Source organism: Gambusia affinis, linkage group LG12 (genome assembly GCF_019740435.1).
Source record: "Gambusia affinis linkage group LG12, SWU_Gaff_1.0, whole genome shotgun sequence".
Classification (NCBI taxonomy): Eukaryota; Metazoa; Chordata; class Actinopteri; order Cyprinodontiformes; family Poeciliidae; genus Gambusia; species Gambusia affinis.
In genome coordinates this window covers 2,003-29,684 of record NC_057879.1, presented here as the reverse complement: position 1 = coordinate 29,684, position 27,682 = coordinate 2,003, and the positions used below count along the sequence as shown (strand labels likewise).

The 27,682-nt window shown below is 41.9% G+C and overlaps 1 protein-coding gene across 4 annotated transcripts; it reads right to left on the bottom strand.

Moving 5' to 3' along the window:
• Window positions 1-263: 263 nt before the first annotated feature.
• Window positions 264-27,682, bottom strand: LOC122841272 (homer protein homolog 3-like). 4 transcript variants are annotated; one of them, XM_044134447.1, is made up of 12 exons: window positions 27,522-27,682; window positions 27,193-27,443; window positions 20,222-20,341; window positions 14,938-20,083; window positions 14,789-14,837; window positions 9,824-9,980; window positions 9,101-9,232; window positions 8,910-9,014; window positions 7,017-7,025; window positions 6,676-6,788; window positions 5,648-5,804; window positions 264-581 (listed from the first exon to the last, which is right to left on the bottom strand). In XM_044134447.1, the coding sequence occupies exons 5-12, from the start codon at window positions 14,809-14,811 to the stop codon at window positions 525-527; spliced, it is 753 nt and encodes a 250-aa protein (XP_043990382.1). In that variant the 5' UTR covers window positions 14,812-14,837; window positions 14,938-20,083; window positions 20,222-20,341; window positions 27,193-27,443; window positions 27,522-27,682; the 3' UTR covers window positions 264-524. The 4 variants fall into 4 exon arrangements, with proteins under 4 accessions (XP_043990382.1, XP_043990380.1, XP_043990381.1 ...); XM_044134445.1 differs by lacking the exons at window positions 20,222-20,341; window positions 27,193-27,443; window positions 27,522-27,682 and having other exon boundaries at window positions 6,676-6,809; window positions 14,938-15,410; XM_044134446.1 differs by lacking the exons at window positions 14,789-14,837; window positions 14,938-20,083; window positions 20,222-20,341; window positions 27,193-27,443; window positions 27,522-27,682 and adding an exon at window positions 10,131-10,221 and having other exon boundaries at window positions 6,676-6,809; window positions 9,824-9,940.

The following is a 27,682-nucleotide window of genomic DNA, read 5'->3' as shown; positions in this document are numbered from 1 at the left end:
ACTTGTGTCTCAGTGGTCAGAACTTTAGTATGTTCAATCCACTATTTTTAAATCACATTTAAGAAAAAGCAATGCTGTACATAATCTACTTAGAAACATTTGCAAAACAGCTCTATCATATTCAGAAGTATCATTCTTAAGTAATTAAAGAAAAAAACAATCAAATAGTAGCATTTATACCTAAAGAGAGAAACAAACAGCCAATCCATGTGATCTGTATCGGTAATCGGCCCTCATGGAGGATCAGTATCAGAATCTAATAGAATTTCAGACAGATCGACTTTAACAGTATGCTAAAATGGAGTAGCCTTCATAAGTAAAATTAAAGAGCAAGAAAAAATGCCAACTGTAATTGCCCAGACATCAGAAACAAAACTATTCCAGTAGTTCCACGGAGGTTTCTCTGCTACTGATGTCAGTCGACAAAGCTTTCTGCTGACTTTGAAAGTGAAAAAAATAAAACATCTCTGCATCTGAAATAGATAAGGTATGCCCCTTTTTGGCATTTTAGGGCTGTCTTTGGCTTAGTGGGAGGAGTCTTGAAATCTTGAAGTTGCAGGTTCAATTCCAGCTTCTTCCTGCTGGAATTGCAAAGCGCATGAATCTCTGTAAGTGGGTGACTGTGACTCTGAATAGCAAATAGTTGTATAAATTTAGTACATGTTCTTTCATCATAGACTAGTACCTGTAAGACCGATTCAAGTTAAACAAGCATGAATGAACAAGAATAATTCAAGGTCTGTTGAAAGTATTAGTGAGCACATTTAAAAAGAACTAAAAGAAAGGCAGAAAACCCAGAAAATTTCTCAGAAACATGGTGGACTGTTTTAAAAGTATATTGTACACATAAGCAAGAGCAGCAGGAGCATAGAAAAAAGTGACATGAATGTATAACCGCTCCCACTGGTGATTTTTCATTTTCTCCTAACTGGGCCATTGAAAGTAGGATATTGCTGTCCTACAAACCCCTCTCTCTCTTACATTATCCACCCTAGAGACTTGAACTATTTTCAACCACCTGGCCTCCTTGCTCAAGAAGTGAAGAACTAGCTCAATCTAACAGATGTAGGCGCCTCAATCAATCTATGTTAAGGTAGATCTGGATCTCTCTCTCTCTCAAGAAAATAACTTTTAAGCACTCAATAAATGTACTTTTCTCTAGGCCCATATTTCTTTATTACAAATGTTGTTTTTGTAGGTATGATGTAACCTAATTCTAATCATAAATGTCATGTTTTTATTAGCTTTGCACAGAAAATCATCATAGATAACAGAAATAAATGCTTCATAACATCAGTCTTTGTCTAATCTATATAATGTGTTTCACCTGAATAGTTGGACTACTGAAATAAATTAACCTCTCAATAATTTAATGTGTTGAATGTAGCTATATAGAGGTACATCAACAAAAATTTTAATATTGTGAAAAAGTTCATTTGTTTTTTTGTCACTCATTTCCAAAACTGGAACTCAAATCTTTATTGCACATAGTGAAATATTAAGTCTTTATTTCTTGTAATTGTGATGATTATTGCGTACAGATAATGAAAACCAAAATACAAATTTTCAGAATATTGTCAAAAACTGAAAAATGAAAAATCTGCAAAGGTTTTGTGGTCTCGGTCTCGTTCAGTAGGATAGACCACTGACTGGGCAGATCTGAAGAAAACAGTCTCAGACCCCTTCCACAAAGACAGGAAATCACAAGAGATCATAGCTAAAGAAAGTGGTCGTTCTGAGAGTTTTGTATAAAAGCATATAAAGTTGAGCAGAATAAGAAAATATAGGAAAAGATGCAGCAGCAATATCAGGGATAACGAAAGTTACTACAGATCTATGAATCCCGAATGACCGGCAGGCGGTGCTTCAAGCACTGATCCTTTTAAGCAGTGGTCCCCAACCTTTTCATCACCGTGGACTGGTCAAGGCTTGGCAACTTTACTGCGGCCCAGTAGGAGGGGAGGGGAGATGGAGGAGTGAACTGTCAGACAGGCTTCTGCATGTGCGCGCTAAAGCCTAGTTCACATGTCACAATTTAAAAATTTTTATCCTGATTTTTGACTTACGACAATCTTAGAACGTTCCGAGTATGGCTGGCGGTAATCGTAACCGATCATCCTGCAGTATTGTGTACTAGGACATCAGGACCGCTCCAATTTAAAAAAGGGCATTTTCAACATGTTGATTGTCTTGGCCCGACTATCGCAGCCTGTGGGTTTTCCTTGACTAGGAGAAATGATAATGAAAGGAACTGGAGCGAAACTGGTACTGCAGTTAATAAACCCGGTAATTTTACAGCTATTGTTAATCTGACATAAATAGGTTATAACGATAAGGTTTCATTCAGTCAGGACTTGATGCTGACACCAGCTCGCTTAAAATGAGTCCACAAACTATCACTATTCCTTCTACATCGTCATCCATTTTTGTTTATTCTAAATTCATGTATGTTGGTGGTTTTATGGAATTTTCTTCTAGAATCTGGATGTTCGTGAGTGGAATCCGTGCGACTGGACACACAAACCAATCAAACCTATTGTACTTTTATCGTGGGTGCTCATAGAGGTTTGGAAAATCAGCCGACAATTCTTAAATCGTGCTGTGTGAACCAGACTTAAGACTCACAAGCTCTACTCCTCTCCTCTGGACCACTGTTCTAACACTCCCTGACTCTGGTCGCTATGGTAACATTTACACATCCCTTCAAATTTAGATACAGATATGCCAGAAAAACAAACATTTTACTTTCATGAAAATTTTAATAAACAATAATAAGTCAATGGGAGCCCTGAGCTTGTTTCTCTGCAATGAGACAGTCCCATCTGGGAAACAATGACACCCGAAGTGTGTTGCTTATGCACAGGGTGCTGGGTCTCTACATGACAAAGGCTTCATTCCCTCATTAGCGAACCGGACCTCACATTTCATGCACAGCAGGCTTGGAATTTGGAAATCACCTGCAGGTCTGGGATAAATCCATCCTCCTGTCTCTTCTCTGGGCCTTTTTCCCTTCACAAAGAAACTTTCCAAAGACATCTGATCTGTTTCTTACTCATTTTGCTGGTTGTGGCTCAATGTTGGCATGCAAGACGTAATCGAGAAAATCCAGTTGAAGGATTTTCAAAATAAAAAATCCTCCAGACTCAGATAATGCATAAAATGAAAAATATTTAGTTATTCCTCGTGCGGCCCAGTACCAATTGGTCCACAGACTGATACCGTTCAGCGGCCCAGGGGTTGGGGACGACTGCTCTAAAGGATCATTCTTTTTTTTTTCTCCGAAGAGATTTTGCTACGCTAAGTGGACATCGAGATTATATGTGGAAACAGCATTAATGATTCAGCAGAAAAGAGGGTGAGGAGAGAGAAAGACATAATGGAAAGGGTCATTGGGACTGCAGGAGTTAATAAACCCACGATTTTACAGCTATTGTTAATCTGACATAAATAGGTTATAACAAATGTGGGGTTTCATTCAGTCAATCTGATGCCACACAGCACGCTTAAAAAGGATCATTCTTTTGCATTTCCAGGTGGAGTACTAATGACAACAAAGTCACCTGTAACCTGCCGTGGACGCACGTGACTCTGTATAATTACACGACACCTGGCATACAAACCCTCAACCTTCTCGCAAGAAGCAAGGCTCCGAGGGACCGAGCATTCTGGCGGTATGATCTCTGATACCGCCATTCATAGAACTGTAGTTACAGTAGTAACTTTTGTTCTATTTCATCCCTACTGACTGCTAGAGGCAGCGCTTCAAGCGCTAGATGACTTATGTCAACAAGGTCACGAGGAATCTGCAACATCCAAGGGACAACCACTACACCAGTCACCCTAATGTGATATAGAAGTATGCTGCTCCAGAATTTTTGAAGGGGATGGGGTGCAGCCACATTCATCCTGTAAAAACCAAGCAAAGGTACTAGGTGATTTCCAGGAGGCCGCACAGCATATAAAGTCCAATGGCACCCCAGTCATGGCAGCAAACGAGGTTGACGTGCCCCTTTTAGAGTGGCACTTCACTACAGCCGGCAAAACCAATGCCTGGCAATCAAATCCACAACCCAGTGTGCAAGTCGCTGCTTAGAAAGTGCCTGGCCTTTCGCCATCAGGATTCCATGGGCAGCAGGTCTCAACTATCAAGAGAGCCTGCAATTACCCCGCATGTTTGCAGAAACCATTGCCAAAAGGAATGCCGTCTTAAGTGAGAGCCATTTGAGGTCCGCAGAAGGCAAGGGCTCAAATGGGAGGGACAGAAGAGCCTGAAACACCAGAGAAAGGTCCCACAGCAATGCCACAGGGCGGATGGGTGGGGGAAAATGCTGAACACCTCTCAAAAACAGTACAACATCCTTGTCTCAGCCCACCGAACAACCATTCAACTCAACATGCCAACAGGAAATAGCAGCCACATACACTTTCAAGATAAACTGAGACCGTCCCCAAAGCAGTATTGCCTGCAGGAAGGTCAGTATGTCAGAGACTGAACACTCCGAGTCCTGCCCTTTATCCCAGCATGGGTCGCAAAGACCATCCCCAGCCTTGCAGAGGCTAAATGAGGTTGGCGTGCAAAATCTGTCCCCCTTTTAGAGTGGCACTTCACTACAGCCGGCAAAACCAATGCCTGGCAATCAAATCCACAACCCAGTGTGCAAGTCGCTGCTTAGAAAGTGCCTGGCCTTTCCGTGAGCCCACGAAGAAAACCAAAAGGCTAGTCATCTTTCGGAAAGATGCCGTGGCATTGATATATGCCTCAAGGGTACATATAGGGCACAGTGGTGCAGAGGAGCATCAGGTGTCAAATCAGGCAAGATGGAGCGGCTGGGTGCTGCCTGCTGCCAGTGACACCTGGATGGATTGATGGATGACCTTCAAGTACACATTCAGGCCCCCGAGGTCCAAGACTGGACGTTCTTCAGAACCACAAAATACATGGAATAAAAGCCCCCTGGATCCAGCAGGGGGCCCTCAAGCATTATAGCTTCCTTGGCCAGTCAGGTGCAGATTTCTTGATTCAGTGCCCGTGCCTTCAGCTGGGTGCCAGATCCCATCAGCAATGACCTGGCCTGGGGCGATGGGTGGTTGAAAAATGCTGAACACCTGCAGAGGCTAAATCCAGAGTTGAAACCAGTCCAGGTTGGGGTGCAAAATCTGTCCCCCCATCTGGGAATGAAGATTCCTTCTGGAAAAGCTATGACCCAGCACCAGACCCTGGGGCTCAATGTAAGAAAAGACATGACCTTCAAGGGGAAGACCTGATGCTGGAGGGACTATGCTGCTGGCCTGGGACTGCTGCCTTGTTGCCACCCCCTGACCCGACCCTCGGATAAGCGGAAGAAGATGGATGGATTGATGGATGACCATTTGGTTGGCCATCGTGACATTCAGGCCCCTGAGGTCCAAGTGTCCAGGTCTCCTGCCTGTGACCTGTCCCCGGAAGGAAGTCCGATGGTGTGGGCAGAATGGATTTCAAGCCCGGGTCAGATGGAAATAACAGACAGCTGACCCTAATCAATATCTGTAAGAGAAGTTTCATTGATAATGAATTCATATAATATATGGGTCTGAAACAAGTGAGAAATAATATTGAACTTTTCATAGTAGTGACTCACACCAAAGATGTGTGTCATGAGTGGTCCACCTGTTCTCTGAGTCTTTCAGTCTCCCCCTGATAAGCTGCTAATTGTTTCTTCCATTGTTCCACATTAGCGTTGGCCTCATGCAAAGCTGCCACCAACTTAGAGTTACTGTCTTGTAGAGTGAAAAGCTCAGCTTCCAGGTTAATCTCACAAATAGATCTGCAAGACACAAAAGCAGCTTTGATATATAAAAAAAATCAAATACTTTGGTTAAAATGAATATATTTCAACATTCGTAAAACTATTAAAGCTTGGTAAATAACGTTGCTGGATTAATTTTTGATCATTTACATTTGTCACCTTTTTGTTGTGCGACTCATTTATACTTCCAATTCTCTGGTACTGTACCAGAGAATTGTGTTACTCAAGTACTGACTTGAGTAACACAAAGTAATCAAAGGCTAAGAATTTCAAGGAGTAGATGGATCTGTCTGGAGCTGGGACATAGGAAACAAACTCTAGGTTCTGTGGACTGGGAGATGTTCTCCTGACTGCATAATTTATGTTGGCTATACAAGCCTGTAAATATGGTTTTCTTCAAAATGAATTATGCCGTCTTTAGATACAGTTAAAAAACATTCTTTGACCATATCAAACATTAATTATATTCACACAAAGGTCTTTCTGAATTTGACTTGGAGGTGAAAGTGAATCATACAGGCAAAAAGGATTACATTTATTTTCATTCTGTTTGCACTCTGATCTAATACTTTGTCTGAGCATTGCCCCTTCATATTTTGAAATCTTGAAGTTGTTTTCATGGCAGCTATTTACCATGGAAATCATTCATGTTCCTTTTACTGTCATGGTAATTGAATGGTGGTAGTGTCTTATGATTTTGATTAAGTCAGTGCCTCACCAGCCATGAACCTCACCGCACGTCACTGGTCATGCTGTATTTATGATTTGTTAAAACAGTCAAACCCTAAAACAGACCATAGGCTTAAAAAGAAGAAGAGTCAATAACTAGATTGAAATGTTTAAAGAAAGTGTGAATGGCCTCTTTTGTTTGAATGCTCCATTTTATTACCCTTCTGATAACATCTTCTTAATCCTCTCCTTCTCAGAGGCCAGGGTGATGTCTGCACTCTGGCTGCGAAACAGCTTGTCCTCTGGTCCATTCACACACATCACTGGGGGAGACTGGAGTTCATCCGAGAGGTCCTGAGAAACATGTCAGTAAATGGACTCTCTTGATGGAACATACATTATAATCGACAACAAAGTGACTGCCTATAGAGGTGGAAATCTTTTCAAAGTTTTAATAAACTACTTTTAAAGTTCAATTTAAAATATAGAGAAGCAACCACTCAGGAGTTTCAGTTTTTAGAATTTTAGCTCAGTTTCTTCATAAAGACCAACAAGACTCACCTGTGAGAACTGGATGAAGTCCAGGAAGCGGAAAAACAAAGAAATTTGTCGTTAATAACCACATTATGCTTTTACTGCCCTTTTAAAATGCATTGCTGACAAACCAGCACCTTAGCAGTAAAAGGGGATTTTCAGATATAACTGATACAGGTTAGAACAGATACAAGAGGACATACATATCACATATCACACATACTATCACAGGTGGAGGGATAGTATAGCAGGGAGCTGGCAATGGCAGTAAAAACCCATTCAACAACACCAACAGTGGTTGATAGTAGTATTGCTTGGTAGGGGTCAAATTTTGGATGTCCATTCCACTAGCTGTTATTGTGCACTTGTACTGCATCTGGGGCATTTTGACAACATTACAAAACATACAATGTTGTAAACAGTAGGTACATGAGGACATCCATGCCCGTAACTTTGATCAGATGGTCAGGAGCAAGTGTCATGGTGTTCATTGATCTGTGGAACAAAATAAATGATCTGTTTTGGATGGCTGAAACATTGAGAATATGTGTAGGTAGGCCTGTCACGATAAACGATAAATCGATAAATCAATTAATCGTACAAGAAATTAAAACTATCGACGTCATTTTAATAATCGGCATTATCGTCTCTTCTGGCCCTTTTTACTTTCTGTTGATGACACTGAATGAAAAAAGGCTCAACTCCGCTGCTCTCCACTGACCCTCCCTTGCTCATTTCCTAGCAGGAATTAATGTTCATGATCTCCCTTCTCTATGTTTTTGGGGGTACAGCTAATCAGTGCCAAGGAATGGGACTGATGCTCCTGGACTGGCTTTGCAGATGCCAGGAAATAGTGTGTCAAGTGGGCTGCACAGTGGCGCAGTTGGTAGCACTGTTGCCTTGCAGCAAGAAGGTCCTGGGTTCGATTCCTGGCCTGGGGTCTTTCTGCATGGACTTGTTCTCCCTGTGCATGGTGGGTTCTCTCCGGGTTCTCCGGCTTCCTCCCACAGTCCAAAAACATGACTGTCAGGTTAATTGGTCTCTCTAGATTCTCCCTAGGTGAGTGTGCATGGTTGTTTGTCCTGTCTGTTTCTGTGTTGCCCTGTAACAGACTGGTGGGTGAACCCCGTTTCTTGCCTGGAACGTAGCTGGAGAGGCAGCAGCACCTCCTGACCTCACTGGGGACAAGGGTGTTAGAAAATGGATGGATGGTGTGTCAAGTAGTGTTGTTCTAAGGTGTTTCAGCTTCCCCAGCTGTATTTTCTCTCAAATATGGTAGAATTAAACATGAGTGGGTGGATTTTCTGTGAATAATTTTGAGTAGTACTCCACAGAAAAATCTGTGAGGACCCACTGTGATTTCTGACTATCATACATGCTAAGTATTTCCCACCATAAGTCTACCTGATCTTGCTGTTTAACAAGTCTACAATACACTCTCTGTATGGCGACCTTCACTTACTGTTCTGGTTATCAGAGGACCTGAAACTGCTAGCAACACCCTAACTTCTACCAAATTTCACCCTAACTGGCTGGTCATTTATGGGTGAGAAGGTTTTTCTATAGCGGAAATACACTGTGGTTTATCAGTTTTTATTGATCAAAAGGCAGATGTAACCAACATTTTTATTGATCGATTTACTCTAAGAGACTTCTGGGCAGCTGAAAGAACAAAATGCAAATGTAGTGTCCTGCTGAGTAGCAGACAATAATTTTATCATTGTCCTAGATTTCCTCACTCTTGCTTCCCTTTGAGGCAAGTGACCCAGCTCATATTTCTTTATATTTTCTTTCCACTCTCTCCCTCCTTCCTTTGGTACAATTACAGTAAGCTTGTGCGTTAGCCTGACATAAAGAGATTTTTCAGGATTGTTCTTTTTATTATTTTTGCAGGTTTCGAATGGAAAGGGCAAAACTCACCTGAGGGGCTGCAATTGTGAGAGCCGTGTTGGCTAGTTCTTTATCCTGAGATTTTTCTCGGGCCAAACGAGCAGCATCTTTAACCTCTTTGAACTTTTCTGAAAACTTTAAAAAATTCAAACAATTTAGTTAATTAATATCAAGGTCAGTGAGAGGACAGTTATACTTGCTTTAAGTTTTGTTTAATATACCTGATGCAGCTGCTGTTCTGTGGCAAAACCCAGTCCATAGACAGTATTGGCTCTGCTGTCGGCCCACTGACCAAACTTCTGAGATGTCTTAGTAAATGTCATGCTTGGTGTAACAGTGCAGTTGATAATTGCCTGGGTATCAAAGGTGATAAGTGATTCAAATTCATTCAGATTATGTCCATATAAAGAATGATAAATGCCCAGCACAAAATTTTTTTAGACCTACAAACAGTGTTTGTTTATTAATGTGGAAGTAGTCATAGTCTAGTCCTGAAGGTTTCCACATCATCTTTAAGATCACAATCCTGAAACAGATTAAAAGTCCCAGAGCTTTACTCCCTGTTTTACCAACTCTAAGAAATGATTATGTAAACTCCACATTTCAGCTGTGACATGTTTGGCATAACATGCTGGACAGCCAGAGCAGCGCTGAAGATTACTGTGGAGCCAGAGAAGACTGTTGGCTACTGAGCATCATCCCGCTCTGCCCTCTGAGAAGCAGAAATATGGGTCATAGTAGGTGCTAAAAAGACCCTCCCCCCAGTCCCTGATGTGACCTCTTCCTCATAATCCAAATCCCTGAAGGAAAGGAGCTCTAGAAGCTCATATGCTGACAGGCCACCCATGTCACCAGACAACTTTTGAGATCAGCGAAAAAAGTCACTTCATAAGGATATTACGGTTTGACAGTTTTCTTTTAATTATAGTGTCTTTAGTACTCACTTTGGTTCCACCCACACTAATAATACGATAGGCATTGCGGTTGGCATCATAGAAGAAGGACACTGTCACAGCATGCTTGCTAGCAGGTATCCAGTTCCTCTTGGTGGTGGGATCAATCTGGAAAACATGGGCACGAGTGCTGAATATGGGCTGCTCCCTGGAGAAAGGAAGACAAGAAGGATCCTGAAATTGTGAAGAAAAATAAGAAAGGTTTTGCAAAACAAAACCGGGAGCAACTCTAAAAATGCATAAGGCACAGAAGGAAGTGTTGAGAAGAGTAGTAAAGCAATTGCAAAAACCTACTCACATCCTGACTTTTTACCTTAAGAGAAAAACTTCTAATATGTGTGTGCATTGGATCAGACCCTTTCCCCGAGAATTATTTTTCTACCACTCACCAACAGTACAAAGGAAGTTAGCAAATAATGTTGCTAGTTCACTTGAATAATGTTTAGCTTCTCACTCTGTACAGTCTGAGCTGCACCTAGAATGGTTTTGAAAATAAAAATCCAATATAGAAATTATGTACAAAGAAACAATGTTTGTAGTGTTGAGGGATTGTTTCTGCATTACTAAGAAAAACTTTTTCAATATTTCCTCTTCAGCAGTTATTCATGCTACTGTCCTAAACCCCAACTATTTTAAATCTAGGTCATATAAAAAGACATTGATCGCACTCATACTGATTCAGTAAAAAAAAAAAAAAAAACGGATCAAGTGGATGCGTTTTTTTGTTCCGGTGTGTTTGATCCAAAGTGGATCAAACACACCTGAATCCAATAACTGAATCACCTCCCAAGTGCAGTCAGGTTGTCCAGAGTCCTGCTAATGACCTCATTATTTGACTCAGGTGTGTTGAAGTACAGATACATCTAAAAGTTGCAGGAGACCGGTCCTCCAGGACCAGGATTGCCCACCCGTGCTCTAGTGTCAGTCCTGACTGAATGAAAATCATTAGAATCTATTTATGTCACGTTAATGAAGAACAGCTGAAAAGTTACCGGGTTCATCAACTACGTAGCAATTTCTCTCCAACTCCTCTCCTCCTCATTTCTATGTTCTTTGCATAAAATGTTTCATAAACATTAATGTTGTTTCCACAAATCATCTCCAATGTCCGCTGGACTTCAGGTTGCTCCGTGTCAGCTGTTTGGGATTCCCCTCTGTAATTTCCCCTCAGAAAGGATGGAGGAGAATCCGGCTTTCTGATTGGCTGCCTGTCACATTCAACAGGCTGCTTAAGCTCCCAGTGGGGAAAACCCCTGATTTAGATCAGAGCACCACAACGATCTACCGTAACACACCACACACTACAGGATGATCGGTTATGAACCCACAAGAGACAATCTGAGAACATCAACGTTCTCAGATTGTCTTAAGGGGAAAATGTAGGAGTGAACTAACGTGTAGTGTGAACTATTGCATCAGGTAGTCGATGTTCCATCTTCTCTATTTAAATCTAATAATTACTGAAGGGTAACATAGTAAACAGACTTCATAATCTGCACTCTTTTGGTTGAATCCAGTATTTATTTACACTTTGGGTTTTTATTCTAGTATATTTTTGTTAATGGAGACTGAGAATCCATTTTATTTTTATTTTTTGTTGTTTAGTTTATTTTATCAGTTCCAGTGTTAAATGTTCTTTTGAAAATAAAGTCTATCTATCTTTGGCAGGAAATCACATGTATTATTATGTCATTTCCATTAAATTAGTGTACAAAGGTTTTCAAACAATATTATCGTTTATGGCAATAATTTTTGAGACAATTAATCGCTCAGCAAAATTTTTTATCGTGACAGGCCTAATTTGGATTCAGTTGTGTAGAGAATTCCAAAGAAGAAAGACATCGGCAATCATCCAACGATCAATTTTTTTATGCTCAGCAATCTAAGAAATAATACGAGGAGTCTGCAAGTTTTTTTCCCCAGTATTTGGCCATTAGTTCAAATAGCTGAAAACAGGATTTTAACTGAATAAACTTTTAAGATTTCTGGACCCTCTTTATGTCCAGAAAAGAAGGTGGCATTTAGCCAAAATTTGACCAAAGTTGGTAGCCATATTGCATAGCTTCATGTTGTGAGAACATCAAACACTTACCAAGTATTATGCAAGGTGGTGGAGAATAAATAATTTGCAGTTGTTTGTCAGGCACAAACAAGCATCTTCTAACCATAAAGTCTTCAGGCAAATTAAAGTATTTTAGAATCCAGTGTGACATTGTCTGTGATATTTAAATCTTAGACCAAACCTGGTCAGCAACAGGACAATGATCTTTCTTAAATCTTTCACTTTTGACCCAAAACATTCAGTTGTCTCCTATATATCCAACTATCAGATAGAATTTTATTTCAGCATAAAGCAAGTTTAAAACTATACATCCAAACCAATGGAATAATGCCCTCACTGAAATATTTTTTATTAATAACCCAGCCACAGTCCAGAGAACCAAATCTTCCTCAGCTCTATTAAAGAAGTGTTGAGGAAACAAGATCCCCAGAATCTGAGTGGAGAACTTTTAAAATGTAAAGTGGGTTCATATTGTCAAGTCCAGGTACGGGATGGTAACAGACTCTTACCAAAGAAGACTGAAAGCTGAAATTTAATCAAAATGAGCTTTAATAAAATAATAAATTAAGGTAATGCAACATGGATATTACACCTTTTAAATAACAGATTAAACAGATCAAACCTTTAAATTGAATCACTGGATTAATATCCCATTATACATGATCAAATGTTTGAATTAATTTATCAGGATTTCATTTTGCATCAATAAACCCTGGTAATTTAGCAGCGGTGGATACACTTTTCAGAGCCTCTGAAGTTGTAAAAACTACTGCATGATGAGCAGTGGTTTTCATACGCTTCTGTTATTAATAAGTAATGACAATGTTAAACTGTGCTGCCGTTAATCTCGGGTCACTTAATCAACTGTTTGGAACCAGATCTATTTTATATACATATTGTTCTTCTATATGAACCTTCCACCATGACTGATGAATTATAATTTCTGGCTTGCTTAATTAGAGGACTTGTTCTTTGGTTTTTAGTTACTCTGGCATAATAACTATTTGTATGCTTAAAAAAAGATGATAATTAATTTCTAATCCATTTTGACAAAATAAATTGCTAAGAAAAAAAACACAACATGGATGATGCTGCTCATTCTTTTTCTTTTTAGTCAGCTATCTAGTTGATGTGCTGAGCTTAAATGTGTAATTACTGAAACCAGGACACTACTTGAGTGCGGGATTTTTAAATGATTGGGTTTCTCCCAACAGAATTGGGTTATTTTTGCCTGACAGTGGGCATTAATAGCCAATCCCATAAGTCAGAGCTTTATCCAAAAGTCTTGTGGGTGGAAGATTGTAGGTTTGATTTCAGCATCTTCCTACCACTTGTCAGTGTACCCTTGGGGCTGGCACTGAACCCCAACATGCCTACTGATCTGCAGATCTGTTTGTGAGTGTGAATAGCTGAACGTGGCTCTTCTGTAAACCATTTTGAGTGGTCATATTGACAACCCAAAGTGCTTTATGTCGGCCACCTCATTCTCAATGGTGGCCAGTTCTGCTGCCAGGGGTTTGTGTTGTCAATTGGCTGCTGGGATGGACAGGTCATTAGCCTGACTGCGCTGGGGGATGTAGAGGCAGAGTTGGGGTGGTGGGTTTCTCTCTGGACCAAGGCTGCTGCTTCAGTTCTTGACTGCCAATCTGAGAGCCAGAGCTTTCTGGCCCTCCCTGCTCTTGGTGGCTGAGTACTGCAAGGTTTCTACCCTTTTTACCATTGTAACATATTTGCAATTCCAGTTGTCTAGTTAGCACACATTCATCCACTCTGACTTTCACACCAACACACCTATGCAAATTGTCCAGGGGGTTGACATTTATACAAACAGTTAACTGCAAATCTTTAACAAGTTGCCGTATTGCAAAACCACATTTTATTAAAGCAATTTGTCTACTTTTTTTTTTAGAACTTACACTTTTATTATTTTTACAGAGCAATAATACAATCATACATTAATGGTACATAACACAAATGTTGACAATATGAAGTTTTCCATAAAATAAATATCTTAGCTTGATATCTTACGACCTCAGCATCACATTTGTAGGTTAGCAACTTGTCTACTTTGATGTCAGATAAAACCCTGATATTATAGACGATTAAGATACCATTTCCACATATTGTTTCTGTAAAGCAAATCTGCCCTGGTTTATGTAGACAATTGGCTCCTGAATGTTGTTTTCCTAAGAAAATTAAAGTGATTGATTTCTAAATTTAAAATTTCAAAAAATATTCTATAAACAGCCACGACTATGAATTATCTCAAGATTATGGGATTAGACCAAAGAAAATGGTAAGTAAAAGTGTTTTCAGAATATGATTTTTTTTTTTTTTTTTTTGTCTGAAAAGTTGCTAAATATAGGACAAATTTGATAATTTGGCAACAGATTATTAGTGGTGACTATTGCTGACCGCCCACGTGGTGGGCGGATCAGTCAGTCAGATCAGTCAACTCTCATGGCAGAGCAAAAAAAGACAATGGCTGATTTTTAGACGCATGTGGAGGGGAAGGAGATCGGTGGATAGGATTGGTTTCAGATGGAAGCATCGGCTGATCACCCATCTTCTAAAAACAAGGAAAATTTGAGTGATTTAACAGTGCCCCCTAGTCTCATTAACAAAGCTGTCAAGTCTCCCGTTTTTACGGTATTTTACCCTTCTGTCTGTGTGCTCCCGTATTAGTATCCCACCAACCGCCCACCTGTCTCTCTCCGACGGCAGCAGCGGACGGATAAATGTTTCCCATATTGTCAAGTCCAAAACTTAGTAGGTAATTTCTAAGGTATGGATTTCAGGGCTTTGCATCCCGAGTTCATAACTACATAGGCAACAAACCTTAAGATTGAAATCTGCTGAAGAATCAGGTCACTGAGATTCAAAAACTTTGTTACCTTTCTCTGTGGTGAGGAAACATCTTAGAAGGTGACCGGAACTCATTTGCTGTAAAAACAAAAAAGTCAGATTTAGTCTGAGGAATGGAGCACATTGACAGTTAAATGGAGCTCTAGTTTGTTCTCCTTGTGCAGGCACCATTACTTACCCCATTTCGTTTGGAAACCTTGTTGAATGTTATCTAACAACTATAGCCGCCGCTGTCTCAGTCCAAACCACCAGATACTTAATCCCGCTTTGTTCTCTGGGTTAAAGCTTCAGTCCCCGGAGCTGCTCTGCCGTTTAGATGTTAGTACCCGCTGTCCACGGAGCAATAACACTCCTAGCTGACCTCAGTGACTTCAAAGCCCACCCTCCGGATCAGTCAGGTCAAACAACACGCATCCGCTCTCTGCTTTTCCTCTTTCTAATTCCGTCCTGTTAGCCGGAGCTCTCAGGTTTCCTGCAGCAGTGTTCAGCTCTTCATTCAGTCAGCAGCGGAGCGCCCGATAGCCGTGCAGCGTCTGAACTACAGCCGCTCCCGCTGCATGTGGAAGGCAGCAGAGCAGGAGGAAAGTATGTCAACCTGCCTGCAGCCGGCCCGGCCCGGCGCGCCCCCGTGTGCTCGGACAGCTTTGTTTGAGCCCAGGTTTGAAGGCGCCCAGGAGAAAAGTCCCGCCTTCCAAAAGCTGCTCAGGCAGCCCGTATGAGGACATCACACATGCTGCTTCTCCTGAAATATATTTGCTAATTTGTTCAATAAAACAAGAGCATCATGATGAGAGTAATCAAGAGAAACTTTATTTGTCATGATTAGCAGATTTTGAAGAAGCAAAGCAAAACTGTTCGGTTTAATTCTGCAAACGAGATCGTGTCCTGCTCCTACTAAAACATGCAGATATTATTTGTGGCAGTAACTTATTGTGTGATCATTTATTGGTGGTTTTTAGGATCAATCAAACTCAAAAAACGGTTGAAAGTTTCAATACCTGTTCTTGAAAAAGAAGTAATGCATTATGAGAGCTAGTAAGTACATTTGACTCAACAGGGTTTTATTCTAAATCTGATGTAATGTCAATAAAAGATACTAAATAGTTAATTGCTGTAGATTAAGAAAACAGCAAATTCATAAATTCTTTAGGCTTGTGCAAGATTTTAAACAGTTAGATTTAAGACAACCATCAGGTTGGCTAACTGCTAGCCTCCAGTGCTAAGATGACTAATCATGTGGTCAAAAGGGTAAAAAAAATACTGTAAGTTTCTCTAATGCTGGGAAATGACACCAAACTTTTAGTTAACTTTTCATATTTCTGGAAAAACACAAAAAGGAAAACACTGGATTAGAGAGTAAATAAAAAAGCTCATTTAATCAAAAGTAGGTCATTTTTAACTATAACAATTCTCAACCAATTACTTTTTTTTTTTTAAATCAACACTGTTTAAGCACTTCATAATATCTTTAATCTTACAGCAGCATTAAAGCTGCAGTATGTAACTTTTACCAAATGATGTTTTTTACATTTGTAACATTTTAACGTGTGACACAAAAGATGGAGCTTCTCTAACTACCTCCAGTGCTCTTATTGCCATCCAAAGAAAAGCACTGCTTCTGGTCAGAAAGAATCACTAAGAACCAGGAGGGTCGTAGTGCTGTCAATCAACCTCATGTACACACTGCTCAATGTGCTACTGGCAGAAAAACAACTTATCATTACAGAAAAAAACATTCATTTGCCAGCATGCTAACTAGCCTGATCGTTCATGACAGGCTCTGTTGTGGGGAACCAGCTGTCGCCTACCAGAGAATAAGGGTGTGAGCAGCAATTACACTGCAGTGATTGACAGCGCTGAGACACTCCTAGCACTGATTGGTTCTGAGTGGCGCATTTTCAGGGGAGAACTGGCAGAAGGCAGAGGAGCTTCACATATTATCATATTATAATGTTACATTACTAGTGATAGTTTTTTTTATTATTATTATTTGTTCATCAGAAGATTATACATTTGTTGACATTACATACATTTTGCAAAACTTACATGACTTCTCCAATTTTATTTTCCCTTAATGAACATAAATCATCATACTGACATAACAAAAATTAGAAAAAATGACTACAAATAAATACCAAAATAATAATAATAATAATAATAATAACAATAATCATGGGGTGGGAGGTGGCATTGTGGAGCTAAACTGTAATAGTATTTGGCCTTTATTATTATTATTATTATTATTTTTTAATTAAACCTAGTCACATGATGGGTCAGTTAAATCATTCTATGCATTATGAAAGGAAAGATTTTATGCATTCCACAAAAAGTGTCCACTTGGGAATTTTGCTGAACTGCCCCTTGCTGTTAATGAAACATTTTCTATCTTCAAAACCGTTATTAGTGATAGTTTTAACAAATATGTGAAAAACCATTTTCTTTAATAAAAGTTACATTCTGCAGCTTTAATGCTGATCAAGTTTGTTATGGTAGAAGATGGAGTTTGAAGACTTTCCATTATTGTTATATTAACCCTTTGATGCACAACATGGGTCAAAAGTGACCCGGCTGAGTTTTTATCTTCTATATCTTTGCAATAAATTAATTTCATTATTCAGTATTCAAGGTATTCCTCAATTAACTTGTTTTTGATCATCATACATCCTTAATTAATTTTTTCCTTTCTTACTTTTTGAACAAAAACCCTTTTTGTATCACTACCCTTCTAATGCACAACATGGGTCAAAAACGACCCGCATTCATTTTCCAGGTTACTTCATGTATGGTTGAGTGTTTCTATGATATACTTTTGAAATAAATTAATTTTATCATTTACTTTTCCAAGAGCTGTTGCCTTGCAGCAAGAAGGTTCTGGGTTCGATTCCCGGCCGGGGGTCTTTCTGCATGGAGTTTGCATGTTCTCCCTGTGCATGGTGGGTTCTCTCCGGGTTCTCCGGCTTCCTCCCACAGTCCAAAAACATGACTGTCAGGTTAATTGGTTTCTCTAAATTCTCCCTAGGTGTGAGTGTGTGTGTGAATGGTTGTTTGTCTTGTATGTCTTTGTGTTGCCCTGCGACAGACTGGCGACCTGTCCAGGGTGACCCCGCCTCTCGCCCGGGACGCAGCTGGAGAGGAACCAGCAACCCTCCCGACCCCATTTAGGGAAGAAGGGTGTAAAGAAAATGGATGGATGGATGGATTTACTTTTCCAGATATGCAGTAAATATCTTGTTTTTGTTTACCACAAATCATCATTTTTTATTTTTTATTTTGTAAGTTATGAACAAGCACAGCTTTTGTAATTCTACATCAAGTTTACACACATGGGTCAGAAACGACCTGCATGCATTTACTACAGCATTTGGGGGGAACTGTCCTTGTGTCAGATATTTCACAGCTCAGCGCAGCACCCTTTACCCATCTAATACATGTAAGTATTGTTTTTCAGTTGTTCTAACTTTACCTTAGAAAAAATGTGATTTTGTTTAGGTTACCTTGAGAGTGGGTAGATTACTTGTCAGAAAAGAAGCATATTATTGAGGCAATGGGAAGGTGTGGGTTAAAAAAAGACACAGCCACCACTCAGCTACAAGAGGACATCAGACAGGAGGGCCAAAGGAAGAGGAAGAGGTGCGCGATCTGCCCAGTTTCGAAAGACAGAAAAGCCAGCAGCTGGTGTTCCCAGTGCATTAGGCCGGTGTGCAAGGAGCACAAAAAATTAGTGATCATTTGTGAGGCATGCAAAAATTGAGATGGCAGTTTGTGTTCTACTAATGTGTTCAGTTGTGTTTTATTTTGTTTGGTCACATTTCACCAGTTTACAGTTGTTCAACCACAGATAAAGTTCAGTTCAATAGCTGTTATCTGTTATCAGGATTTATGTGTATGTGTGATAAAATGACAGATGTGTTGCAAGTATTAAATAAATAACTGTTTGTCCCCATTCACTGCTAAAGTAATTACTTGAAACTTTTTTTTATAGTATTAAGACATTTAATTTTAAATCACACTTGGATGACCCATGTATAGTAATATAAAAAATATTTTTGTTCATAAAGTAGGAAATAAAAAAAATAAATTAATGATCTGTGGTAATTAAAAACAAGATATTTAAAGAATACTTGGAATATTCAATCATAAAATGAATTGATTTCGAAACACAGAGCAAAGAAAAACTCAATCAGGAAAATAACATGGAAAATGAATGCGGGTCATTTTTGACCCATGTTGTGCATCAAAGGGTTAAAGTCATTTAAACTCACTTTTTCCCCTACATGTCCTCATGCTGTTCTATTCAGGACCTTTAACTGTGGAAACCTCTGCATGATTTTTGGCGCGAGAGGATTCTCAGTAAAGTTCAGTCCGCTTAATTTGGTTTAACAAAAGGATCATTAGAAGCGCCAAGCTCTACTAAGTTTAACCAGAGGAAAAACATGGCACTTCCAAACAATTACAAGACATTTATGGTGCCTATTTTTGTATTACTAAGATCTGAAATTATTGTTGTTTTTTTAAGTTCAATTCTAATATGACCACCTGTTCTTAATCAGACATGCTCTGAAACATGGCAAGGTACACTAGCAAACATCTCTGAACACCCTTCTTCAGGAAGCTGTAAGATTTCTCAAAGTGAAGGAAATAAAACAGGTGACCCGTGTGTGTGTGTGTGTGTGTGTGTGCAGCCTTAAAGGGCCACAACTCTGCAGCACAGCAGCACAAACACTTCTGAGCCCACTTGAAATGCCAAATATTTCTTCTAGATGCTTTGTTTCAAGTGTTGGCTTTAAAAGAGTTGCCATAACGACTGCTTCTGGAGTTGTATCTCCATTTATTTTGTCTCACTCCACCTCCCAGAAGATCCCATGTTGGAGGAGTTTAGTGTGAGACAGATCTTCTCCACCGTTCTCAGCTTTTGGAGCAAGATTCCAAATCCTCTCCTGGAGAACTTCAGAGGTTAAGGGACACAATGACATAACTGTCCCCTTCACATCTGTCCACCATCAAGTTGACCTGTCCCACTCCCTGACCAGTTGACGGACCTCGCTGCTCTGAGGACGCCGGCTTCCTTCCTGTACGTCTTCACCTGTGTGCAGCCAGCCGTGCTTCCTCATGCCTTGCCAGCCTCCTTCTCCTCCCGTCCTGCTATACTCCCATTTTTGCCCTCACTCTTGTGATTGGTTGGTTTCTCACAATCTCCTCCTCTCTCACACAGCGGTGCTTCGGTTGCAGCAGTGGAAAACGGGTATCCAGGTTTGTTCCTTACCCGGGTTAAAATACAAACAAACCAAGCTTCAGGCAGGTCTCTGTTCCAGCGACCTGAAACACTAACACACATAACATGCTAGGTAGGAAATATGAAATGAATTTTAAAGCAAAATGAAAAACTTTCAAATGTCATTACAAAAGAACAATACTGTTATTTGCTCTGATAAACAGTAATGACAGGATTAGATGCTTCTCACATTCTAGTACTGGGACAGTCCAGTCAGTCCATGATGGTAGGCCCGTTCCCCCTGGTATGTGGAGTCCTGGGACAGAGCCACATCAAACTGGGACTTGAATTCATCTCCTAGGTAACTGTCCTGGAATGGGACAAGTACATCAAATGGTTAGTGTTTTAAATTTTCAGTTCTGGAAGGAATTAACCCAGTGTACATCAAAATGAACAAAGCTCAGTTTGTTTCATGTACAGTGGAAACACACAGCTTGTGTCTTGTGAGGAAAAAAAAAGTTTCTCCGGATAAAATAATGAAAATTAAAATTGTTCCATCCAACCCTCAACCACACCTTTGCCAAACCATCCACAGCACATTGTTAGTATAATACAGTTATCCAGCAGCATAAGTACAGATGAAAAAAATAAGATAATGAACACAGTTTCTTTGGAACATCTAAATGTGGACGTGTTTAGGATATATTCACACAGCAGACAAATGTGACACATCTGACTTTTTAAAATTTCTTCATTTTGAGATATTGAGAAGATTAGAAGAGCACAAGTTCAGTCTGTGATTGGATATAAAATTCTTTCTCTTTACATTTCCATTTACAAAAACAAAAAGATGGAACAATGGGTTATTATTCTGGAAAAACTTTACTTTTATGTACGGTATATAACAATAAGTAAATTATATAGCAAATAGACACTGAAGAATGAACCCTCTTATTTTTAATTCTCAACAAGAAGCCTAGGATTCTTGCATATTGTGTTTTGCCCAATCTGGACCACAAGTTAGTGAACTTGTTCAGTTGGAAACAAATTAAAAATGTTAACCTTTCCATCTGATAGATTTCATTCACACACTCTTTCCATTTTTCTGTAGTGGAGCTCAGGGAGGAGCCAGCGTCTGGTGAAAGCTTATTTACAGAATGTAATTAGTATTTGAAACAGATATTTTGCGTTGTCAGGTAGGCATTCTGTGTCACCTAAAATAAAGATAGTTAATTTAAAAGGTATTCTTATATTCAAGATATTTTCAATATTTTTGTGTATTTCTATCCAATAATGTCTTACAGTCCCAGAATATATGCCAGTGGTTGGGTTCTGTGTTTCCACATTGCCTCCAGCATTTGCCCTCCCCCTGGTACAAGAAATTTTCTGCTTCGGTGTTATAAAAAAAATCTAAGCAGGCATTTCCAGTTAAATTCTCTTCATGAGTCCAAACTGTCATGCAGTAAATGTTCCATTCTTCTTCTGTGATTTCCATCTTACTTTCCTGTTCCCATTTTGTTTTCACATATAAAGCTGAATGTGTTTTTTTCACTCAGAAGTCCCTTGTATAACTGTGATATAATACCTTTTTGGGAGTTTGCCTGATATGCCGTTAGTATTTCTTTAAGCACTGGTTCCTGCTCAATGCCTAATCATTTCCCAATAAAGATAATGAAATACTTGTAGGTATCTATAAAAATCTTCTTTTCCAAGTTATAACTTTAAGTGTTTGAAAATCTTTTATTTGTTCTTTATCCATTAATGAGAAATGTGTTGTTGTTGAGTGTTCAATAAGGAATGGACAACTAAATACTTTTTCACTGAAGTCCGGTCAAAAGCTGTATGCCTTATCTGTCATGAAACAGTTGCTGTTTTAAAAGAAAACAACATCAGCCGTTTCTGATGCATGCTAATTATGCTAACAACCATTCAACACAAGGACAGCCGTCTACTATGCAGAGGTTTGCAGTTAGTTTGCAGGCTCAGCAAAACACCTTCATCTGACAAACTTCCATCCAAGAATCAAGTACAACAGCAAGTTATTTGCTGGCATTCAAATTAGCCAAGACCAGCAAGCCTTTCTCCGAAGGGGAGTTTCAGGACATAAGATACCTGCTTAGCAAATATCTTATGTCCTGAAACTCCCCTTCAACCCAGACCAGAGTCTCTTTTAGAAAGCAAGAACATACTTGAAAAAATGAGTTTATTGCGCCGTCCATCCATCCATCCATTTTCTTCCACTTATCCGGGGTCGGGTCGCGGGTGTAGCAGCTTCAGAAAGGAGGCCCAGACTTCCCTCTCCCCAGCCACTTCTTCCAGCTCCTCCGGAGGAAGGAGCTGGGAGAAGTGGCTGGGAGAAGTGGCTGGGCTCTTCTCCCAGCCACTTCTCTGGCGTTCCCAGGCCAGCCGAGAGACATAGTCCCTCCAGCGTGTCCTGGGTCTTCCCCGGGGCCTCCTCCCGGTGGGACGTGCCGGGAACACCTCACCAGGGAGGCGTCCAGGAGGCATCCTGACCAGATGCCCGAGCCACCTCAACTGGCTCCTCTCGACGTGAAGGAGCAGCGGCTCTACTCTGAGTCCCTCCTGGATGACTGAGCTTCTCTCCCTATCTCTAAGAGAGAGCCCAGCCACCCTGCAGAGAAAACCCATTTCGGCCGCTTATATCAGCGATCTCATTGTTTCGGTCATGACCCAAAGCTCATGACCATAGATGAGGGTGGGAACGTAGATCGACCGGTAAATTGAGAGCTTCGGTTTTTGGCTCAGCTCTCTCTTCACCACAACGGACTGGTACAGCGACCGCTTGACGGCAGACGCTGCACCAATCCGCCTGTCAATCTCCCGCTCCCTTCTTCCCTCATTCGTGAACAAGATCTCGAGATACTTGAACTCCTCCACTTGGAGCAGGACACCCCCCTGACCCGGAGAAGGCACTCTACCCTTTTCCGGCTCAAGACCATGGCCTCGAATTTGGAGGCACTGATCGCCATCCCAGCCGCTTCACACTCGGCTGCGAACCGCTCCAGCGAGAGCTGCAGATCACGACCTGATGAAGCCAAAAGGACCACATCAGAAAAAGCAGAGATGCAATCCTAAGGCCACCAAAATGGATCCCCTCAACACCCTGGCTGCGCCTAGAAATTCTGTCCATAAAAGTAATGAACAGAATCGGTGACAAAGGGCAGCCCTGGCGGAGTCCAACTCTCACCGGAAATGAGCCCGACTTACTGCCGGTAGTGCGGACCAGACTCCGACACCGGTCATATAGGGCCCTGACAGCCCGTATCAAGGAGCCCGGTACCCCATACTCCTGGAGAACCCCCACAGGGCTCCCTGAGGGACACGGTCGAACGCCTTCTCCAAGTCCACAAAACACATGTACACTGGTTGGGCAAACTCCCAGAACCCTCCAGGACCCTGCTGAGGGTGTAGAGCTGGTCCAGTGTTCCACGACCAGAACCAGAACCACACTGCTCTTCCTGAATCTGAGGTTCAACTATCTGACAGACCCTCCTCTCTAGAACCCCCGAATAGACCTTGCCAGGGAGGCTTAAGAGTGTGACCCCCCTGTAATTGGAGCACACCCTCCGGTCCCCCTTTTTGAACAGGGGGCCCACCACCCCAGTCTGCCAATCCAGGGGAACTGCCCCTGATGTCCATGCGATATTGCAGAGTCGTGTCAGCAAACACAACCCTACAACATACAGAGCCTTAAAGAACTCCAGGCGGATCTCATCCACCCCTGGGGCCCTGCCACCAAGGAGCTTTTTGACCACCTCGGCGACCTCGACCCCAGAGATTGGAGAGCCCAACCCAGAGTCCCCAGGCTCAGCTTCCACAATGGAAGGCATGTTGGTGGGATTGAGGAGGTCTTCGAAGTATTCTGCCCACCAGCCCACAACATCCCAAGTTGAGATCAGCAACACACTATAGACAGTGTTGTTACTGCACTGCTTCCCCCTCCTGAGATGCCGGATGGTGGACCAGAATCGCCTCGAAGCCCTACGGAAGTCTTTCTCCATGGCCTCTCCAAATTCCGAGTTTTCCTTGGGAAAACTCGAGCGTGGGAAAACTCAGCGAACACCTAGGACGTGTTCGAAGTTCTGCCAGAGATGGGAGTTAAAACTCACAGGGGATTCCGCCAGACATTCCCGGCAGACCCTCACAACACGTTTGGGCCTGCCAGGTCTGACCGGCATCCTCCCCCACCAGCGGAGCCAACTCACCACCAGGTAGTGGTCAGTGGGCAGCTCTGCTCCTCTCTTCACCCGAGTTCACCCTTCACCTGCAGCCGTATGAAACGACGGATCTGCAGTCGTTTCATACGGCTGCAGATCCGATGAAACGATGACAAAGTCGATCATCGAACTGCGGCCTAGGGTGTCCTGGACACCCTTATGCTTGAACATGGTGTTCGTTATGGACAATCCATGACGAGCACAGAAGTCCAACAACAGAACACCACTCGAGTTCAGATCAGGGGGACCGTTCCTCCCAACCACGCCCCTCCAGGCCTCACTGTCATTGCCCACGTGTGCGTTGAATTCCCCCAGCAGAACAAGGGAGTCCCCAGGAGGAGCACTCTCCAGTACCCCCTCTAGGGACTCCAAAAAGGGTGGGTAATATGAACTGTTGTTTGGCCCGTAAGCACAAACAACAGTTAGGACCCGTCCCCCAACCCGTAGGCGGAGGGATGCTACCCTCTCGTTCACCGGGGTAAACCCCAACGTACAGGCACCGAGCAACAAGTATTCCCACTCCTGCCTGATGTCTCTCACCTTGGGCAACTCCAGAGTGGAAGTATATCCAGTCCCTCTCAAGGAGACTGGTTCCAGAACCAGAGCCATGCGTCGAGGTGAGACTGACTATTTCTAGCCGGAACCTCTCAACCTCACACACTAGCTCCGGCTCCTTCCCCACCAGAGAGGTGACATTCCACGTCCCAAGAGCCAGCTTATGCAACCAAGGATCGGACCTCCAGGGTCCCCTCCCTCCGCCGCCACCCATCACACAATGCACCCAACCCCTTTGGCCCCTCTCACGGGTAGTGGGCCCATGGGAGGGGAGGCCCATGTTTGCTCTTCGGGCTGAGCCCGGCCGGGCTCCATGGGTAAAAGCCCAGCCACCAAGCGCTCGTCGTCGTGCCCCCCCCTCCAGGCCTGGCTGCAGAGTGGGGCCCTGGTGACCCGTGTCCGAGCAAGGGAACACCAAGTCCAAAGGTCTTTTCCATCATAGGGGTCTTCGGCTGAGCTAATTGATGAAGATTTAGCTAACAAGCTAAACAAAAAAAGCACAGTCATTTACATCATATTCCTTGGCACTAGAAGAAAGTAGTGACATAAAGGACACTGCTCAGCTTTTAATTTTTATCAGAGCGATCACTGACAGTTGTGAGATAACAGAGGAGTTTTTGGCCATAGAATGTCTAAGGAGAAAATCACGGAGAGAGGACTTGCTTGACAGCGTGTTGCAGGTCACAGAGAGGCACAAGCTACCTTGGAGTACTCTTGCCAATGTTACCACAGATGGTTCACCAAATCTGACCAGCAAAAACTTCCGGTTGTTCAGAAGAATCCAGGACAGGGTGAAAGAGGACAATAATTCACCAAGAAGCTCTGTGTAAATCCATATTGCATCTTGACCACGTAGGTAAGCCAGTTGTAAAACTCGTTAACTTTATTTGAGGGAAGTGACTTCACCATCGTCAATTCATTAAGTTTCTTGAAGATAGTGACCCTGATCATCAGGACTTAATGTACCACTCCAACGTCTACTGGTTAATTTTTGGGGGAAGGATGTTAACAATTTTGGGAGCTAAAAGAGGAGATTCTTTAATTTTTGGAGCTACTTGAGAAAGCTGATGAATTTCCTCAGCTAAGTGACACAGACTGGCTTTGTAATTTTGCATTTGCTGACACATATGAATGAGCTGAATGCAAGGGAAAGGCTAGTTTGTGCATGAAATGTACACAAATGTCAACCTTCAAAGCCAAGTTAGTCCTATTCTCAAAGCAAATGTCAAGCAAGTTATTCACTCATTTTCCCCACACTGGCTACACTGAAAGAAGCCCCTCGACTTGTGGGGCCTCTTTCAAACCACTGACAAAAAAGAACAATCTAGACAAATCACTACTGCAGAATTACAGGCCGACCTCTGACCTCCCCCGCGCCAAAATCTGAGCCACTTCCCGAAGCAGTCACGTGGTACAGCCGGGCAGCGAGGCTTCGGACGTCATCGTTTTCGGCTCCTTCCTAAATGAAGCAAGCTTCGATACGCGCTTTATGGAAACGCCCCCTCCATTACTCGACACACGCCTCGAAGCCTCGGCACATCACGTAACATCACTCGTCTACAGCAGTTGCCTCACCGCTTCACTCCACACAGTTTCATGACACTGAGAATTGCCACAACAAAACTAAGACCTGACTGACAAAAAAGCGTGATGAACACTGTTCCCATAAAAGCGAATGTAAGTATTAACACTTTAATGCCTTTTTATGTTTATATTTGATATGCATGCATCTGGTGCTAGCCCAGCCCATCAGTCAAATTTTAAGTCATTTTTGCCCCTGAGCCAGAAAGTTTGTTCAGCCCGTTCTAAAACCATTCACGCAGAAGTCTGACTGCGGTTGCATTTAATTAGTTAAATGAGTGATCACACAAAAATAAAAAATAAATAAATAAAATGGATTTCAGTAAAACAAATAGGAATTAAATATTAAGACCTGCCGTGTGAATGTAGCTTTTGTTGAAAATCAGCTCTCTTTATGACTTCAGGGACTTCTTGGAGTGTTTTCCAATTCACAGGGTCAGTTTTGCGCTGGGTCACCAGACATACATTGTCTTAAGTACATTCATTCTAGTGTTCTAAGTTTATGCTCTGATTGCAAACTGTTCCATGAGGTTGGAGCAGAAAAGCTAAAAGCTTTCTTCCTTTTTCTGTTTTGACATCAGGAACACTAAAATTGAAAAAGTCTTGAGACCAGAGGCTGTAGGTTCTGTTGTTCAAAGTTAACAAATATGAAATATAAAAATAGACTTGTAAATCCAAACATATCAATAGCCAAGCCGGCAGACATGCATTTTATCTTAACATACAAGAAACATATAAACCACACTAAAGGTGACACAACATGTCTAAAGGAAGAGCAATTAAACAATTAGGAATGGAGAAGGGACAACATGTTCCACAGTGGGATAGAGGGGATTGGTGAACATACCTGTGAGAGTTCAGGCTGGGAGAGCCCGGGCTGGCTCATCTGGGAGGGCTGACTCATGTTGATGTAGCCTTGTGTGAGGGGCCCCTGGGAGAATGCCTGAGAGCCCTGGTCCTGGCTAGCCTGGCTGCCAGTCATGTGACCTCCGTGCTGAACTCCATCTATTCCCACGTCTCCACGGTTTCTTTGACAAGCACCTCGACTTCCGCTGCCGCCTGTGCTGGCTGATTTGTTCTTCATGCTTCCACCATGACCTCAACATAAGAATCAGGTAAAGTGATTTGATCTAAACGATGTAGTTGGTCCATCACTGACAGGAATGCTCCGCTCACCTGCAGAGGGGCCGTTTAGCTGTCCTAAATAACCAGGTGGAGGGATAGTAGGCATCACAAGGTTGAAGGGAATAGGAATGTTCATGGACGACATTGGACTGGGTCCGGAACCGATCATACCGATCTGGTCATGAGTCTGGAAGAACATGTTGGAAGGTCGG